General features: G+C 42.8%; 3 protein-coding genes across 4 annotated transcripts in view; 1 reads left to right on the plus strand and 2 right to left on the minus strand.

The window, feature by feature from the left end:
- Positions 1-16,780, minus strand: part of LOC106810796 (telomerase protein component 1-like) — a 35,414-nt gene extending 18,634 nt beyond the window's left edge. Inside the window, exons 1-9 of the mRNA XM_014814248.1 lie at positions 16,580-16,780; positions 16,197-16,293; positions 15,653-15,845; positions 13,422-13,579; positions 12,671-12,871; positions 12,133-12,319; positions 9,797-9,980; positions 9,291-9,443; positions 8,949-9,026 (exon numbers count right to left, since the gene is read on the minus strand). Of these exons, the coding sequence (XP_014669734.1) occupies positions 8,949-9,026; positions 9,291-9,443; positions 9,797-9,980; positions 12,133-12,319; positions 12,671-12,871; positions 13,422-13,579; positions 15,653-15,845; positions 16,197-16,293; positions 16,580-16,780 (1,452 nt within the window). The remainder of the gene's footprint in view (positions 1-8,948; positions 9,027-9,290; positions 9,444-9,796; positions 9,981-12,132; positions 12,320-12,670; positions 12,872-13,421; positions 13,580-15,652; positions 15,846-16,196; positions 16,294-16,579) is intronic.
- Positions 1,587-8,462, plus strand: LOC106810801. Of its 2 annotated transcripts, none has more exons than XM_014814254.1 (3): positions 1,587-2,253; positions 3,594-3,920; positions 6,520-8,462. In XM_014814254.1, the coding sequence occupies exons 2-3, from the start codon at positions 3,598-3,600 to the stop codon at positions 7,514-7,516; spliced, it is 1,320 nt and encodes a 439-aa protein (XP_014669740.1). In that variant the 5' UTR covers positions 1,587-2,253; positions 3,594-3,597; the 3' UTR covers positions 7,517-8,462. The 2 variants fall into 2 exon arrangements, with proteins under 2 accessions (XP_014669740.1, XP_014669739.1); XM_014814253.1 differs by lacking the exon at positions 1,587-2,253 and adding an exon at positions 2,260-2,375.
- A 1,628-nt stretch (positions 16,781-18,408) lies between the features above and the next one.
- LOC106810797 lies at positions 18,409-19,792 on the minus strand. Its single transcript, XM_014814251.1, has 2 exons — positions 19,705-19,792; positions 18,409-19,248 (listed from the first exon to the last, which is right to left on the minus strand). The coding sequence occupies exon 2, from the start codon at positions 18,949-18,951 to the stop codon at positions 18,409-18,411; it is 543 nt and encodes a 180-aa protein (XP_014669737.1). The 5' UTR covers positions 18,952-19,248; positions 19,705-19,792.
- Positions 19,793-20,036: the final 244 nt, after the last annotated feature.

Genomic DNA, 20,036 nt, shown 5'->3' on the forward strand with positions numbered 1-20,036 from the left:
ATTAAACTATAATTTTTTTACACCATCCACCAGGGATCGACAAACAGCATATTTATGATACAGTAGGTAGAGATAAGTCAGTTGCACAGACAAGACGCAGTAACTTTCCCTTAATTTGTTCTGTAGGACTGATATTCATAACAGAACAGCTCTGATCACTGATTAATAATATCATTACGACGAATGACGGATGATTTCCCATCATATTTCGGCTATTAGTAACATGGGTTAATCGTCGTGCGATGGCAGTACACCCGCAGCTAGCGGATCTGATGACGGCAGAGCTGTGATCAGCAGCTTGATGATCTTGTTCCGTGACCTACAATGAGCCAGCCCCGCTCGCGTGCGTACGTTGGTTGTTTCGCATCGTATACCTGTACTGCTGTCTATGGATTATCGCGTGCGTAATGGCTCAGTCATAATCACCGGCGATGCACTATATTAGACATCACTTAGCCAGCGAGAGTTATGAATTACACGACGAAAACTTATCGAAATGAGAGTACGATACTCTAACCAATACCGATGCGTGCTCGACTCTATTATTACATTTCTCTATTAGAAGGTGTACTGTCGGCAGGAATTTGATAGGTGGAGAACACACCAACAGTATTTTCGGCGCGCTGGGTTGGAGCACTTTAGTTATGTGCGAACTGCGAAATACCAGATAGATTTCTCGTGATTCGAAGTGGCCCGCGTCGACCCTGGGATTTGGAAATTTGGAAATTGCATATATTCGCGACCGTTTGGTCTTCTAAATATTATTAACAAATCGAGAATATGACTAATTACAGCCAGATCATATTATATGCAAACCCCGGATAATCATAGCCTAAAGCCACGTATGTCATTATTTCTATTATAGCTAACACTTTCAGTATACAGTAATCCAACTCCACCGCATTGCCCGTTTTATTAGCACGCCAAATATTCGTTGCGAACGGTGGTGACTAGACATATTTTTAAATTGTTATTCCTCTTGCCAACGTCTGGCTGTAGTTCACTCTCGCGTGCATCCTACTCGTTTACAGCACATATTAGTTTATCTAGCGGAGCATATACGCGTTACACACACGCGACACACCCGGTTGATTTCCCAAGTTTATATTGCGTAATCCTATTTGCTCAATATCAAAACCCCGACAATAAGAGTAGAAATCGCGATTGCTGAAAAAATGCGCAATCATATTTTTTCCTGAGCATGTTAATGCCCTGCGGTAATATTTGCACGAACAACTTCATTATAGCTTCACGCGTGCAGGTAGGAAATACACAGCTACCTGTCCAATTATGCGGACATGAGGCTGCACACAGATCGATGTGAACCGCGATGTGTGGATCGAACGCGAGCGAAAAAGTGCCTAGCAACCAGTAACACAGCGCACCCCTCCTGGCTGTAAACCCTTGTTATGTACCAGCAGTCCGCATCGGAGTCACACCTGACTAAACAGGGACCGGCCGCCTTCCATATAAGGCACAGGTGCGCTGGTGGGGTGAGGTGAGGTGGGGGTGGGGGGCGTCGTTCTACAGACCGGAATAGAATGCCCTGCCCTCGGGCGCTGCATGACGTATACCGGAACGCTCATCTCACAATGAGGGCGACCCGGATAGGTAGTGTGGAATTTAAACCAGTGTCAGAGCGAAGATAGACGACGACGTACGGGGGTGGAGCCGACCGCCGGAGCGAGGCTTGTCACGACATATACAGTCACACTCACACTCACACTCGCGCGCTCACGGACGCTGCGTGACTTACGCGGAACAGCGTCCAATTAACCGCGGTGCAGGTGATGATGTCATCCACCTAATGCAGGTACGCATGTATTATGTATTGAGCGAATTGAAGGTAACCAAACAAGCGGTGCGGAACGCGGCTATTTCCAGCGCTGAGTAACCAACCATCGAGCAAGGTGGCACCTGAACAGTCTGGCGTGCGGAGAGCTGAGAGCTGAGAGCTGAGAGCTGGAGCTGGAGCTAACGAGCAGTTATACGAGCAGCTATACGAGCAGTATACCCACGTACGCACCGCGACCATGACGTGACCGTACGTGTGTGTCTGTGTGCGACACATATACTTCGTGTGCAATAACATACTGCGAAATCCCACGATGTGACACCACCGCACCTCAGTTAACTATAAGCAGAGTGTAGAGACGTGTTATTTTTGTGATCGGATACGTGCGTAATAATCAGCCAGTGCCGACGCGGAGCGCTACTGATACGAGCTGACAAGCAGCAGGGACGGAACAACAGGTGAGTTTGAATAGCGGGCGCGCCGAAACAGTCATCATGTGTAATGACGCGCCTTACCGCGTCATTGTCGACCTCACTGACCAGCAGACGAACCGTAAAGTGAACCAAATTCGTTCACAAAGGTAGATTACCGTGCATATTCACTAGGTGTGTGTGCGTGTGTGTGTGTGCGTCCGGCAATACCCTTATTTGATCATTTGCTAATTTGAAATTTTGTTCGGTGGATATTAACCTGAGTGGATAAGTGGATATTAACCTACCCATGACATTATAGTCAGCTAAGAAAATTCAAAATTGAAATTCAAACTTATTGAAATTCAATTTTAAATTCGAAGATTCACACTATGCATTATATCCAAATATTTGTTTACTGTAGTTTTAGGGCAACACCTTATTCACGGTTAACCGATAAATAAAATTCAGTAATAAACTGGTGCTAAGCAAGCTTATATTAATGATCCAGCCGTTTTTAACGGATATGTTTTCCGCGCATATATACCCAAGCTATAAAATTTCGCAACTGCTATAATAAAACCTGTTACGTGGAATATATAACCTCGTTTCATCTATAACAAGTTCCCTCCCACCCAAACAGTATTGCCCGACTGCCTCTGTCCATAAGGAAGCTAGTTTGGTGTCCTATCTAGCCCTGGTTTACCTTCTTGGCTGATTATAAATATACTAACCCGTGCCTAGCCCAAGTTACACCTTGAATAAACCACGGACAGTAACGTAGGCTCAACGCGATATGAAAGAAGCAATCACGAACAACTGGCCATCGGTTCGTTTAGAAAGTACCCGTAATGTTGGTTATTTTATATAGGTTTTTAAGAATTTCTTGGCAGCAAGTATTAGCTGCCTACATTGAGAGCAGGCAGCAGACTAACCCTTGTAGGCTGTAAATGTTGCTCGCTGTAAATGTTTCGTCCTCTGCAGTAATACGAAATTGTGCCTTTTGCTCTTCAATTGCAATACTAGCTAACTGCCTACTACTAACTTAACAGGAACTGCCTCTGTATTAAACACATACTACATCCATGTGTACACAGAACTCATTAATGTTTATACAACTTACATGTTGAACTTGATCACCTTAGTGCTATGATAAAGCTGTTCAATTATTAATCAAATTGACTACTGTCTTCATATATTTTATGTCGAAATTGACTATTATATTTTATTCGAATTATCTTGCCATTTGATAAAAACAAACCATCTTTTGCAGTTTTAGTCGCACGAAATTACCAACACGGAATGTAAACCTAACAGAAAAACTAAAGAAATGTTTAGTGCAAGTATCCGCTCCGATATGACAACTAATTCGTCCGTTTTCTTTTCAGAGTTATGCAACCCTCATCGTTCATCATGAGCCTGCCAACAAGACAGTTCGCCGTTCTTGCGGCGCTGCTCGTTCTGGCAGTATCTATGGGCATGACTGCCGGAGACCACTCTCACAATAAGAATAATCCCCCAGACGCGGACGTTTCTGGTTCGCATCTCAACCTGAGTACTATATGTGATACGGCAGCAGCTAGGATTGCGCTAAACACTCATGACGTCACAACAAAGAGTGTGTCGCTAGAGTGGGTCGTATGCCGAGCGTACGACAAGATACATGGATTTAGAGTATATTGGAGGCGAGTAGGGATTGACCGCAGTGACCAATGGTTCGTATAGCTTAATTTTATAGTTAGGAAATTGTAAAAAAAAAGATTAGTTGGTCAATGAAATGGCTTAATATGAATACATTTGTTGAGTATAATAGAATCTTTCACATAAAAATAACTAGAAAGGGCATGTAACGATGTAACGTTATGACGCGCACGAGAGCGTACGAGATTCCACGAGATTCTCGCTCTCTCTGCTACATGTGCTTGTAAGTGTAAGCTGTGTGTTGTCGCCAACTACATGTATCCCCCGTGATCTAGTATGAATGAAATATCTCTGTAAGGACGTAGAAGATAGGTAAAGTTAAATAAGCCACAAAGACAAAGGTTTGTTACACAACTCATCTGCCTGAGATGTGCAAGTATGTCAGAATTGGTTGCTTTAGGGGTTTTGGTACGCTGCGCACCTTCTCCCCAAGATGTGTAAGTATATCAAGTTTGGTAGCGCTAGGTCAATTAGGGGCCGAGTTATAGAGCAGAAGAAAAATATGATCAAGGTTAAGGTAAAGGTCAAATAAAGGTCGCAATGACCTGGTTTTGGTACTCTGCACACTTTCTCCCCAAGATGTGTAAGTATACGAAGTTTGGTCGCGCTAAGTCAATTAGGGGTCGAGTTATAGAGCGGAAGAGAAATTCTCTGCGGCGGATCGAGCGACGGCGGCTGGACAGACATGAAACCATAGTATCCCCGCCAACTTCGTCGCGGGGGATACAATTACGCATTATTAAAACTAAATATAATCCAGAATCCTTATTCAAAAGGACATTAGCTATGCTGGTTAAAAGCACAAAACAAGGTTAACTGATTTTCGGTTTAATCGAAAATGGGATATATTTAGGCACATTGCCCATTAGCAATTTTTAAAGGTTAATGGCATTGAAGAGTATGGTGAGATGATAACTTGATGAACGATGAGTACTCACAAATTCTAAACAATAGTCACATGGTTTTAGTTCTGCAAATTTCAGTCTAAATACTAATCTCAAAAACCTTAGAGTCACCTATACAATGAACGTATGGTATGGTTCAGATACCGTGACAGCCATAATGCACATAAGCCTCATCTACACGACGAACATTAACTCGAGTTAAGCGAGTTAAGCGTTATGTAGCGTCTACACGACAACACCCGATAGCGATTATTACCGATTTATTATGCATGCGTGCGTGCGTGTGTATGTAAACGTGCGTGCGTGTGCACGTACACGTGCGTGCATGCGTGAGTGCGTGCGTGTGTACGTACATGTGCGTGCATGCGTGCATGTGCACGTACACGTGCGTCCGTGCGTGTGTACTTACACGTGCGTGCATGCGTGCGTGTGCACGTACACATGCGTGCGTGTGTGTGCACGTACACGTGCGTGCGTGCGTGCGTGCGTGCGCGTGCGTGTGTGCGCGCGTGTGCAGGTACACGTTCGTGGGCGTGCGTGGGTACTTGTGAAGGTACACGTGTGTGCATGTGTGCGTGCATGCGTACGTGCGTGTGTGTGCACGTACACGTGCGTGCTTGCGTGCGTGTGTGTGCACGTACACGTGCGTGCGTGCGTGTGTGCGCGCGTGTGCATGTGCACGTAGACGTGCGTGTTTGCGTGCATGCGTGCGTGTACGTACACGTGCGTTCGTGCGTGCGTGCGTGCGTGCGTCCGTGTGTGTGCACGTACACGTGCGTGCGTGTGTGTGCATGTACACGTGCGTGCGTGTGTGCGCGCGTGTGCATGTGCACGTAGACGTGGGTGTGTGCGTGCGTGCGTGCGTGCGTGCGTGTGTACGTACACGTGCGTTCGTGCGTGCGTGCGTGCGTGTGCACGTACACGTGCGTGCATGCGTGAGTGCGTGCGTGCGTGCATGTGCACGTACACGTGCGTGCGTGTGTGCGTGTGTGCGCGCGTGTGCATGTGCACGTAGACGTGCGTGCGTGCGTGCGTGCGTGCGTGCGTGTGCACGTACACGTGCGTGCATGCGTGTGTACCTACACGTGCGTGCATGCGTGCGTGTGCACGCACACGTGTGTGCATGCGTGCGTGCGTCCGTGTGTGTGCACGTACACGTACGTGCGTGCGTGCGTGCGCGCGAGTACAGGTACACGCTCGTGCATGCGTACGTGCTTGTGCAGGTACACGTGTGTGCAAGCGTGCGTGCGTGCGTACGTGCGTGTGTGTGCAGGTACACGTGCGTGCGTGCCGGCATGCATGTGCACGTAGACGTGCGTGCGTGCGTGCGTGCGTGTGCACGTACACGTGCGTGCATGCGTGCGTGCGTGCGTGCGTGTGTACGTACATCGTACTAGTGTTGCCGCCTATCGTGGAGTTATGTACTATTCGCTAACTCGAGTTAAGCGTCTTCATGGAACTCAAGTTAGCTTAACCTCGATCGACTGGCGAGGTTAAGCTAACTCGAGTTAACGCTAACTCGAGTTAACGCTAACTCGAGTTAAGGCCCCGCGTAGACGCTTAACTCGAGTTAAGGTTCGTCGTGTAGACGAGGCGATAGACACATAGATAAAGAAACGAGCTGCCATACAAACACACTAACAGAGGTTGAATGAGATGGCATAATAACGCCAATGAATATAAATATCACGATGCATTTGCTTCCTAGGACAAAGAGCCTGGTCTTGCACGAAGACATCAGACACCACACCATCTACAATTTATCGCCGGGGACAGTGTACGAGGTATGCACCGTTGAACGCTCCATGAACGGGACCGAGGGCAGCCCACGTTTGGAGAAGTGTGATGAAATCAAGACACCGGACAGCACCGCCCTGGCGATGGGCATCATCATTGGCATCCTCGCCTCCCTGCTGCTCATTGCCTTCGTCGTTATCGTGTGCCTGATGAGATACTACAAGGACAGAGTGCTGCTGGAACGTGCCAAGGGAAAAATAGAGGTCAGTCGACCGATAGAGTCCACCTGGCCGGAGGACTGGGAGAGCAGGAGGACGACTCACTCCAACCTAGCGATGAGTGACGTAGGGCTGCCCAGCCGGAGAACTACGGCCACAATGGTAATGGACAACATGAACGGTCAAGGGTCGGCAAACGTCAGCAACGTCAGCGGCTACAGCCAGCGGTCGGGCAAATCCGAGAAGCGCGGCGGCCCGCTGCCGCCCGTGCCACCCTCGCTGCCGCAGCGCGACGACAGTTTCTTCCACACGACGGGCAGCAAGCGCTACAACCAGTACGGCCCGAAGCCGCCCCCGCCAACCGAGCCACCGCCTGACGACAGCCCGCGACGCTTCGAGCCGCCGCCGCACGACGGGCTCCCGGACTACGACAAACGCGCGCCCGTGCCGCTGCCGAAACCCAAAGAGCTGACGCTCAACCCGAGCCAGCTCCCACCAAGCAGCAGTAAGTACCTGACGATGGAGAACAGTCAGCCGACGCCACCCATGCCCCGCCCTCGCCGCGACCACCCGGAAGGTGAGTCGCCGCCGATGACCTGGAAAGAGCCGGGTGCCGTTGGAGGTGGCGATGTCTACTTGACGCCAAGTGATGCTGACGAGGAGAGAAACGGAGGGCACGTGTATCACTATATACCCTACGAGACGATAGCGGGCGAGGAAAACGACCACATAGCCAACACAGCATTGTGATGAACTGCCCGACATTTGAAAGTGCCTTAAACTGAGGGCGGAACTTAGCATGTACTGCAATACGTAGCCAGTTTTACACATATTACAAACGTCACATATGCATGCATGTATGAAGAAGTGAGCAATGACAATATGTATATAGTATAGTTATGGACTGGGTGTCTTACATAATTATTTTTATACAGAACACTCTTGATGTAAATGGTGAACATGTTCAACCCATTTCGGGCGATAAATCTTTTGGAACTGTCGATTCGTGTAAAGTTAATATTCATGCATTAGCAGTCTTTAACCATAAATAAATAAATATATATATATATATATCATATATATATATATATAGATCAATGTAATGCTTTCTGGCTGGTGTAGACCGTTGCACACAATGAAATAGTTTTAGTCAATATTTTATGGTCGACTCCTAGCAGAAAAGCATTAATTTAAACTTCACCTGCTGAGCCATACTTCTACCTAGTAGAACTAATTTTAGCCCGTTTTTTGGGGCGACATTATAGCTTGGTGGGTTTGAGAAACTCCCCAGTAAATTGATGTTATTGGTCAAACGTAGTATTGACCCGTCTCTTGCTCCTATGCAATATTATTACTGAATGTGTAACCAATGTATAGACAGGCACGCACACACTATGTGTGTATGTGCGTGCGGGCATGCGTGCGTGTCTGTGAGAGAGGTGGGGGTGGGGGAAGAAGACAGACAGATACATACAAACAGACATAGAGACACACTATCGGAAAAGATGGGTTTGATTTTTGAAAGATGATTGTTGTTCATCAGGTCTATGCATTAATATATATATAGAAATGTCACTGCCTTAGAATGTAACCCATATATTATTGTTCTGCAAGCCTGTGTAAGTTTGTCATGCAGCTTTTTAAATATCAAATAATTATAATAAGTTATAATTATATCACCATGTTTACTAGTCTAGATTTGTTATTTTGCAATTTTCATTAAAATTGATGGGGATTGAATTAATGTGACTCAGTAACAACAAGGGAATTATGTGTTGAAGCCTCAAATCTAGGCGTGTGACACCATGACGAAATACACAAAGTTTTTTTAGTTATGTTAGTTTATGTTGCACTATAAATAACAAAACCAAACTAAGTGGGATGAATGCTTCAAATGTGCACTACGCTTGCACCAATTTTTAATCTTCCGTGTGGGACTAAATCTAACGTTGGCCGGGAGATCACTACATTTATTAATCGAAAGGATATACTCTACTATATAAAATCCTAGAATACACACGAACGCACACACACACACAATATACACACGCACGCACGCACGCACGCACGCACGCACACACACACGCGCACACACACAATATACACAGTAGAGGAATCAATTCGTGCAGCACAGTGAAAATTCCTGCATCACTAAACAAAAGCAAATAAGTTTTGAACCTACCTGCTTTCTGTCCCCGATCAGATCATGCAAGACCTTGCATGGAAAGGCTCCCACTGAAGGTGGTCCACAGTTCAGCCACTAAAGACAGAAATACACTTCAAACATCACAGAAGGATGCTAGTCTGGAAAACTAAAATAATGAATTAGAATGATAAATGCGTGCTTTACAGTATGGTGCAATACAGTATGAAACAACAAACATACTCATAATTGAAGGAATTTGGCACCGTAGATAACCAAGTATGAGCGCACACACGCACGCACGCACGCACGCACGCATGCGCACGCAAACACAAAATTGACATAGACATTCTATAACAACTAAAAGACATATACACATACATCTGCGAGCTTAAGGATCCGGTTTACGTTGTCTAGGATGGAACCTTCCTTCAGTTCAACTTCAACACTATTAGCTGCTCCATACACAACCATCTGTCCTTGCTCACTTGCATATTTACACATCAGCCCAAGTAGGACAGCTAATGTAGCAAACTAAACAAAATACACGGGTAGTCAATATATTAAGACGATTATATCAGCCATTGTGTGGATGCAGAAAGCAATTATATTATTGTACTTTATATCATAAATTCGCTTGGTTGACATAGGTACAAAAAGTATAAATATCAATATATCATTCCATATGTTTATTAACATATTACACTAAATATATCGTCGTTTTACAAACATAATGGCTAGCTACTCCACATTTACAATTTTTTTTTTCAAATATTTTAAGCCCTAATTCAACACGGTAGGTTACATCATAGCCACTTATATTGTTCACCCAGCGATTATAGATAAAACTACATTATATCAGTCACTGCAGAAAAGCATTTACTTACCGTCTTCGTTTTACCAAGACCCTTTGCTGCCATAGCTGGGACATCCATGCCTGGTCCAAGGTCACAGAAAATTATAGTGCTTCCAGGAATAGGATCCGTGTTGTAGACGGTTGCAATTTTGACAGCAGTATCCAAGGCTTTACGATAGCGATTGATCAGCGCACTATCGTATTGCACACGCCTACTATAAATCGCATGAACATTTAAATTACTTGCATGTAATAACTACCAAAATATTAGAATAACGTCCGAGTAAACTATTGTACTGAAACGATAAAACGAGTAGCCTAATGACGGATGCAGAAGAATACCCTATCGAAAAACAAACGTCAGTTAATTTATCAAATTTGCAGGAGAGGGGTTGTCTACACCAATACTGTCTGTGGAAGGACATGGTCTGAGAGCAATTTATCACACAAATTTTTGAGATAAATAACAAACCTAATTGCACTTCATTTACGAACAACAAGGTTGTCAAACAATTGAAGTATAACAGTTTATATACAATAAATCTGTAGGAAGAACTATAAACAACAATTGCAGCGGAACGACAGCTAGTGCTCATCCAACCGTGTGTGCCAGTGGTGGAGCAAGGAGAGGAAAGTTGGAAAGTCACAGTTGAAATCGTTTAGCATTAACGAAATACAATAGAATGAATTTCATGAATTTCACGTCTCGATCAGCTATAAAAAATTTTATTCAGTGGGAGTTGCACTAATGTGACCCCGTGATATGCTGTTACAATGGTGCAATTCTAACACAGTGAGTTTACTGATGGAGTTAGCAATGATAGGAGAAAGTGGAGCATGAGGGTCAAATAGAGAAAGAGGACAGAGGAGGTAGATTATGCAGAATTCAGAAGATAAAGGAAGGAAGACGTAGAAGAGGAGGATGAGGCATAGTGATAAAGGGAGAAGTTAGAAGATCCTATCTATAAATGAATTTCATCGTTTACATTACAATTCACAGTGGACACTTATGAGTATTTTAGTCCTTAGAAATTATAGGAGTATTGTTGCACAACTATCAAGATTAAAATACATTAGCAAAAAATGTAAAAGAAAACACGTGTGGGTTTCAAACCTGGCTTACAAAGATTCTAAGAATTAACCACCAACTGTTATAGGAACCAGGTTATGCCACAGAGATCACTGGCAGTGCCAATGCTCTGATAATGACTGCAGCATTTTGCATTGGGTTGTTAAAAATGTTTAATTACTTTCCAAAAAGTGGGCCAATTTGGTCAAATACGCTGTGTTGGGTTTGATTTCAGAGTGCCAGATTACATTCAGAAGCCTTATGTTGCTATAGTTGCTATAATGCTGCGCTAGCGTATTTCTGCATTGTAACACAGACTACACTGTATCGAGCCTTACTGCTGTTACACATTGCCGAATATGGTAGTATCCCATACCATGTATCTGCCATAAGACTGCACGAGTACAGGTAGCAGAGAATATAAGTTAAGGAGCTGAAACCTCGTTTAACTGAGTTTAACCTGTTTAGTGAAATTATAGCCTTCCACATTGACAGAAGTAGCTAACAAAAGCATTTCAGTCCATTTTAATACATAAGTAATGTTCACCCCTATTCTTGAGGGTTAAAAGGTCACAGTACATTCGTGGAAAATATACTGGTAGAAAGTGTATTTCAGTCCTTTCAATTAAGTCATAAAAACGGTAGTTCATCCCTGTAACAAAACAATTTCTACTTGGTCCGCTGGACTGTCTTCCAAAAATGTTGGAAATCCATCCTCGGCTTCACTGCCCTTTGACCTTGACCACCACTGCGACCTGGGCTTCTCGGACCCTGACTCTGTACACTGAATATCATATTATAGGTCAAGCCTATTACATTGTACCAAAGATTCTTCTGTTCCACAATGCCGGTCCTATACCTTAAGGTAAAAGGAGAACATTCCGCTCCCTTTACACGTTGTGACATTTGACCCTTAATCCACAGAATCAGGCTTCTAATGTGGTTTCGGATTGCACCCCTAAGTCCCGAATTTCAAGACCGTACTTCAAGCTGTTCAGATTTGTACCCATATTGCTGAAGGATAGACAGCCAGACACTCATTTCTACGAGCTGGCTCTGACTGTGAAAGACACTGACAGACTGTGGACCAACTCTCTGCATCACTAGTATTGAGATGATAATAAATTGAGAAGTTACAGAAATCACTATCACTGCATATTACCAGAAATTCAAAGTTTTACGCATTATGATATTTAAATTATGTAAACATGGCTTTCCTATCACATGATAAATCTTATAAGTCCTAGACATTAATACCCTTAAATAAGGCAACACTAATTTATGACATTATAATATACCTCATTTTTTCTTGCTGCCCATTGTTGATGTACCACGGCTGTGATTTGGTCGTACCATGTTTTTTGGCTCCTGGTTGTCCTTTTGCTCCTCCTCTTCCTACATTTCCTGCACCCTTTTTCTGAGTGCCCTGCTTTCTTTTCGCACTCTTTACTTGTTTATACTGTACTTCAACAGCAGAAGCAGATTCTGTCAACAAAGAGTACTATTGTAATGTTCTGTCAACAAAGATTGTAATGTTCACCCTCATTCACAACATAATCATAGAATTATCAAATGTACTGAATCAACTGAAAAGATACATTTCAACACTGCCATCTATGGCGAGTTAAAACTAAGAACCTCTAACAGATCTGATTATGAACATATTAGTAACACATAATGGTAAGGCAACTCCCTATGAGCTGTGACTACTTATCAGCTGCACCACCCCCAAGTAAACTTGTGATAGGATATTCACTAACATGGCCAAGTCATAAAAGAATGTCTAGTGTTTACACTACATGAGACCAACAGCCTGCAAGACGCACTGAGTGATACCTTGATTCTCGAGTTGATTTTCCAAGTCTTGCAGAGCATCGTAGGCCGAGAAGAAGCGGAATGGAAACTGCCGACTGTGGATCACCGTCTGCGGATCGGTTAGCTTCCTGATGATACACGCGTGGTGCTTGTCGGACACACCCACCTGTATCATGTTCCTCAGGTTGCGTAGCATCGCCATGAACGGCAGCTTCTTTTTGTCTGTGTGAAATGTACGTGCATTCATTCTGATGCGAGCATGCAATCTCTCCGTCGCACACAACATGTAGTCCGCAACTGTGGCAACTTCACGTGCACTGATCAAAAGCGACACGAGCAGAAAGAATACTTACAGGAATACTTACATACTTACTTACTCTTTACAGGAATATATAACACAAACGAGGTGATATCAAGCAGCTAAGATACATACTACTCGCCCATTCTTGGCATTCTCACGGTACTTTGTCAGCAAATCCAAGAGTAGCTGGATGCAATTAAAAAACTTTTCCACGATAACGTAAGCAGATTGATCACGTTTCACAGAATTATCACTGAATGGTCAAGTGTGCCTACAGAAATTTGATTGGTTTATAAAACCAGGTGGCTTAAGGGCACCTGGTGAAAGCACATGAAAGGTATGTCCTTATCAAAAACCGATTACTTTTAAAAGTCAGATAATTTCGTCTGAAAACGTGAAAGTTCCTGTGATAATGCTCTGTAATGTATGTTAGTAAGACAGCATAAGCCCTTCCACACGTTTCACACGCACCTATCAGCGTCTCCCACACAACAGCCTTGTTGCCACGCGCAGATATCTGTGTCTCCCAGGTTTCGGGAACTGGTAATTTCATTCTCTTCCCTGCTCGGGTTTCGTCGTATGTGCCCGGTAGCTTACTAATGATGAATTTATCCCAGTTATCCGGATATCTGCAATCAAAAATGAAAAAATGCACGCTCTTTATGATGATGACAATTTTAACTGATTCTCTAATCTGCTTTTCCATGATCTACTAGTTGTAAATCATCAAGGACAATGACAATAAACTTATCTGTAAGAGTTGTTTGTGGTTTGTTGCAGCCAATTCCAACTTCAATTAAACATTATCTGCTAATATAACTACAAATACACAGGTCATTAAGCTGCGAAACAAATTTAGCAATAATTTTTCAGTTAATGCTTTTCTATTGAAGTAGACTACACCTGGATACCGTATAAAAACATTTTTATTGTGATAAACTACCTGGGAAATATGAAATGATGCTATACTGCTAACAGTTGATGGTGTGATCTTTCAGGAAAAAACTATTGATATTATATGTAAAAGGCACATAGGTTACATCAGGAGTGTATCAAAAGGAGTAAGACAGACTGAAACCGGCAAAATTCAACATTTAGTAGCCTTAGTCTACCTATGATTTTATTGTGTTTACCTCGATAAACTTGAGCTCAAGTCTTGCCTTAATCATTTAAACTTTATCCGTGTCTAATCGTTGGTCTCACAAAAATGACAAATCGGGAGATATCGGTCCAAACGTACATGGTTTTAGAAAGTTATATCGTGAAATCAACAACTGTGAACCGGAAACATAAGGGCAATGCTTTTTGAAAGCCTCTATCGCTTAGCAATGCAAACATAGCAAAGAACTAGCGAGGTTTGCTAGGGATTTCGGAAAGTTAAAAACGCCTTGTTGTTATTATACGGCCATGTCGAATGACAGTAATTACATGTTATGAACATATTGTTAAAACAAATAAATGGTAAAAATACTAAACATGTGAAATATTTTATTTCTAATGTAAATAGTATCAATAACACCAAGTGTGTTTTAACTTTCGAAATCCCTAGCAACCTCGCTAGTTCTTTGCTATGTTTGCATTGCTAAGCGATAGAGGGCTTTCAAAAGCATTGCCCTTATGTTTCGGTTCACAAGTTGTTATTTCACGATATAACTTTCTAAAACCACATTGTACGTTTGGACCGATATTCTCCGATTTTGTCATTTTTTGTGAGACCAACGATTAGACACGGATAAAGTTTAATGATTAAGGCAAGACTTGAGCTCAATTTATCGAGGTAAACACAATAAATCATAGGTAGACTAAGGCTACTAAATGTTGAATTTTGCCGGTTCAGTCTGTCTTACTCCTTTTGATACACTCCTGGTTACATATATATCAGAGTAGATAATAGGGAAGGAGTGTGACATCAATAAACAAGAGAAATTCGTCATTTACTAGCCTTATAATACCTAACGATTTACTACGCTGTAACTCATCCAACTTGAGCTCAAATCGTACACAGTACATTCGCCTAACATCGTGCGAAATCGTTTCCTCGTTTACACAAGCAATCCGCGAGATACAGACTAAAACGTACGACACGACTTTCCATTCTTTGGCCATCAATCCAAGTGAATTGCCCGCCTCTATTAAACCAAAAGGCAGCTATACTGACGCGCTGTTTGCTGTGCTTGCTATTCTGGAATGTGGAATAAGTGGGCGGTGTGGCTCGCGGGAGATTAGCCCGTCGCTGCACGGCTACAGGCTACAGCATACAGGCTACAGTACATCGCCGTTGCGTCTATGGTTCGCCGATGTCCAATCTCCCCGCGAGCCACACGCCACATTCCACATTCCGATGAGCAAGCACAGCAACAGCGCGTCAGTATAGCTGCCTTTGTTTTAATAGAGGCGGGCAGTGCACTTGGATTGATGGCCAAAGAAATAGCAAAGTCGTGTCGTACGTTTTTAGTCTGTATCTCCGGATTTGCTTGTGTAAACGACGAAACGATTTCGCACCAATGCTTAGGGAACTGCTACTGCTGCTACGATTTGAGCTCAAGTTGGATGAGTTACGCGTAGTAAATCGTAGGTATTATAAGGCTAGTAAATGATGAATTTCCCTTGTTTATTGATGTCACACTCCTTCCCTATTATCTACTCCTGATATATATGTAAAAGGCACATAACATTAGGTGCTTGAATTTTTTTCCAAATACCTTTTCCCAATTATGCACATAACATGTTCCACAGGCTCACACAAGTGTAGAGCTCGAATCATTTGTTTTAGATTGAATGTTTTCTTCCGCTTTGTTTCTTCTACGGATTCTCCTGTCTCTACAAGATCTTCGGGTCTTGATGTTTTCTTTCCCTTCTTCTTCTTTTTCTTCTTTTTTCCCTTGTTATATTTAGCTGATAATATATAGATCAGAGGAAATTGCATTAATGCCAAATCAGTAACATGGCATATACTGTATAACTGACCCATACTACATATATCAATGCTATATAACATTGATGAAAATCGTGGATGAGAAACTGCACACAAATCGTCTATAAAATAAACCATCAACATCCCCATGGTTATATTTATATACATATATTCATATTTATATTTTCAGTGGTTATATTAACATCACTGGTAAAGGTAACTACGATATGAGAAAAGTGCACTACATTGCACACCATACAATAGATGTTTCCACAAAAATCGCTATACAAAATACGTTTTTAGGTTTACATACATGCATACTTAGCACATACCTAGCTGATAAGCATCAAAGTCAGAAAACTTTGTGGCCATGACCTTTCTCAGTGCAGATGGTAGAGCTACAGAAGTCAAGCCTTCTTCACCGAATACCTTTTAAGGACAAATGGTATTAGTATCATTACTGCTAAGATAAGATTAATATGTATCATTCAGATGCTTGACCAATAGCAAAAAAGCCGACAATTGTGATTAAATTAGTGTGTTAATGATACGCTAACATGTCTAAGGGGGAGGTTTCTATCATACACCATTTATCAGCACTTCTATAGAAAACATGTTCATACTACTTGTGCAAACTCCATTACTAATTACAATTTAACTAATTATATTTAATCAAATCTCCATTCAACTTCCTATTTATTGTGCACATACATACTTGACATTGTTCAGCCACATTTAACCAATCTGATGGCAGACGAATAGAAGCCTTATAGTATTTCTTTAGGAATGGTCTGCAAGCCCTGTTACATGAACCATAAGCTAACAGGAAGTTAGCTACTGACCGCTGATTAAGCACACACCTGCTGTACAGAGCCAACTGCAATGAAAATGATCTAAATGACTGCACAATAAACATATCTAGTTCATCACTATGAGATTATTAAACAAGAGCCGCAGAGCATCTGGGCTCATCTGAGGTCTGTTGCTACGGTTATAAACATAACATTTAAGTCATGCATATTGACACCTTTGTTAGGCGCAGATATGCAGATATGCAGAAAATAGGACAAGTTTTTTTTATTAAATGTCTAGACATAATGATATTTTTCTGTTTCCACCCGTCGCTTGCATTGTTTTATTCAGACATAAACTTAGCTGCCTTGCTGCAACGAGATTTGAATGAAAAAACACACAATGCGAATGAAACAATCAGTGCATAGTCATGCACAGAACATGCACACAGCAACATGTAAACCCGGCCCCCAGGCCAGGCATGGTCGTTACGTGCCCCTCTACTGCAGCCTGTGAACAACGATTTTCTTTTCTGGTACACAAAAACAGATACACTGTATACTTCGCTGTCAGTCTACTGTCTACACTCTACAGTTAGGTGCTGTTGAGGGTATTATAATTTAAATTTTTACATTGTTACCCCCCTCCCCCCAATTTTCTCAACGAATTTAGACGTTTCACAAAATCGACCCCTGGGACTGTCAAATCCGCGGATTTCCGCGGATCCAGAGAGGGAGAGAGCGCGTGCGAGAGAGAGAGAGAGAGAGAGAGAGACAGAGAGACAGAGAGAGATTGTGATAGACAGTGAGAGATTGTGATAGACAGTGAGAGGGATTGAGAGAGAGAGAGAGAGAGAGAGAGCGCGCGTGTGTGAGAGAGAGAGAGAGAGAGAGAGAGAGAGAGAGAGAGAGAGAGAGTGAGTGAGTGTAATCATAACCAATAACAATTTTACCCAAACTGCAGAAACTCGTACCGTGGCTCTTATATTCAGTTATTTAGCATACCCACCCCACAAGGAGATATCCCCTTGTGGGGAGGGTACGCTAAATAACTGAATATATATAGGTACGTATATACGGGTGGTAAGGCAAGTGATAGACGCGCGTCTCATTTTGACCACAGCCAAACAACAAGTAGAAAGTAAATTACCAACCTAGATACTGGGAATTATACACGCTCCAATTTCAACGTATAAAAACGGCCGAATAAAATTCTCGTTTATGGCAGTCAACGGTGACCGACGATGGAGCGCCTTTACATGCAAGGTCTTCGTCCTATTTCTTAAATTAGGTCTAATGACGGAATGTTATCAGATAAATCTATGCTGGAATACCTCCTCTCCATTATAAATGCATAATTTTCGCAAAATATTCTTCTTCTCGGGAGACATTGCGCATGAGCGTGTATTGTTTCAGGCGTGCAGTAGGCCTACTGACTGAGGAAAGCTGCATAACATAGTTTGCTGAGTAAGAGAGTAGTGGGAGACTGAGGAAAGGCAGCAGGGAAGATAGCTGAGTGGCGGTGGAAAAGGAAGTAGGCTGTGCGAAGGACAAGACAGGCACGGAGAAAGGCGGGAGGGCATGAAGTATAGGGGTTTTGCACCCTACAGGCTAGGGCGCTCTCCTAATTATAAACACAGGTCTACCCATAGCAATTAATTACAGAATTCTATGCTTGCTGAGATCCCCCATAACCATATTAAATCATAATCATCACAAAATATAACTCCTGTGGTGAGATATTGTGCATGCGCTAACACAATAACATCTGCTTGGTCTTCAGTGCTGGTGAAACGTGTTTATTCTGTAGACCATATGCATTCAACAGTTTATTTTCTGTAGAAATAAGTTTGCTCTCCACAAAGTGTAGAGTGGACCGCTTTACGATCATCCTCGATTCTGGGCGATTCATAACTTTTCGCTTTCGGGTGACAGTTTCATTTCCAGATGCAGGTTCCAAGAGGCTCAATTCAAGTTGAGGTTTGAGATTTAGACTTTGTGTCGTGCATGTCGATTGTGCTATGCCTCGCAATGGTTTCACCAGCTTCCCCGATCTTGTGATATTTTGGGATGCTAAGCCACTGTGTGCATTTGCCTTCATGGCTGTGTTAAGGATATCAGATGTTCCAAGGATGTTAGAACTCAGCTGAGGTTTGAGGTCAAGAGTCTGCACTGAGCGCAGAAACTTTGTATGTAGACAAGGCTTCTCTAATAAATGGTTCTTTAGCTGTGTGCGCTCCACTTCTAGCAAAGGCTGTGATACCGAGTTGTGCCAGTAACTTTCAATGGTCTCCATTGCTGTACTTTGAAGTTAGGCAATGATATAGTCATAAATTCTGAACATAACCCTTCCTCGTCAAGAAAGTAGCTGGTTGTGCTAAAAGCCTTACTTTAGTTTTGATGAACAGACATGTAAGATATCACGCTTCTATTTTACTCCATTACTCTTGAACCCGGCCAGACTCATCACCATAACTTGCACATAACTCGAATAAACCATGCAGCTCAAGTGCTTCGCACTTCCTTAGTGTAATCTTTCATCTAAGTGGAAACAGGAAAGCTCTGAGTGAAACTGAAAGATAGCCTTCACAATCTGAAAATATAATAATATATTAATACAATTATTTATTAGAATCATCATACTCATATTAACGTAATTACTATACGTATTACGTAGTACTATACGTAGCCTATTACTTTTACTAATAGTAATACAATTAGTATTGCTGAGAGGGTCTATGTCCCCCGAGGTACTGCCGGAACGTACCCTGGCCCGGGTACGGTTCGGTATACCGGAACGTACCCTGGTACTATCTAATATGCCGGACCGTACCTCGCCTACTCCACTAAGTGACTATAACGAGTCTAGGGAGTCGCCTACGCATACTCCCTAACCCTAACCATATCAAATAGTGACCAGGGTACGTTCCGGCAGTACCCTGGGGGACATAGACCCTGACCCTATGACCATTAGTATTAGTATTACGTATACTACTATTAGTATTATATTATAACGTAGCTCTAGTACTATATTAAATAGCCCGCTTACATTAACTGCCGCTGGCGTAAAACGGCAAACACCAGAGTCCTTACTTAGTTACGGCGCCGTCGCGGCTCTGTACGACTACTACTACTAGTACTTGTTAAACAACCACCACGTCAAATACTCTTCAAGTTAGATTCTAAAATGCACGTACCTTTGCTCTTTGCTTGCACTGCTACTTGCTTTTCGGTCTGTGCATTGCACCATACATGTGAAATTTCATCACTGTTTGCAGAGCGGGTTTGCAGAGTACGAGCTGGTACTGTTACGAGCCGAAGTAAACACTCCAAGGTCGCCACCTAGTGAACAAAATTACAAGTAATCGATTTTTTCGTTAA

The sequence above is a fragment of the Priapulus caudatus genome, unplaced genomic scaffold (genome assembly GCF_000485595.1).
Source record: "Priapulus caudatus unplaced genomic scaffold, Priapulus_caudatus-5.0.1 Scaffold474, whole genome shotgun sequence".
Taxonomy (NCBI): Eukaryota; Metazoa; Priapulida; class Priapulimorpha; order Priapulimorphida; family Priapulidae; genus Priapulus; species Priapulus caudatus.

Coding starts and splice junctions, on each gene's coding strand:
- LOC106810801 (XM_014814253.1), top strand. CDS start 2,290: ATGTGTAATGACGCGCCTTACCGCGTCATTGTCGACCTCACTGACCAG. Junction 2,376..3,593: donor AACCAAATTCGTTCACAAAG/GTAGATTACCGT, acceptor TTTTCTTTTCAG/AGTTATGCAACCCTCATCGT. Junction 3,921..6,519: donor ATTGACCGCAGTGACCAATG/GTTCGTATAGCT, acceptor TTTGCTTCCTAG/GACAAAGAGCCTGGTCTTGC.
- LOC106810797 (XM_014814251.1), bottom strand. CDS start 18,951: ATGGAGACCATTGAAAGTTACTGGCACAACTCGGTATCACAGCCTTTG.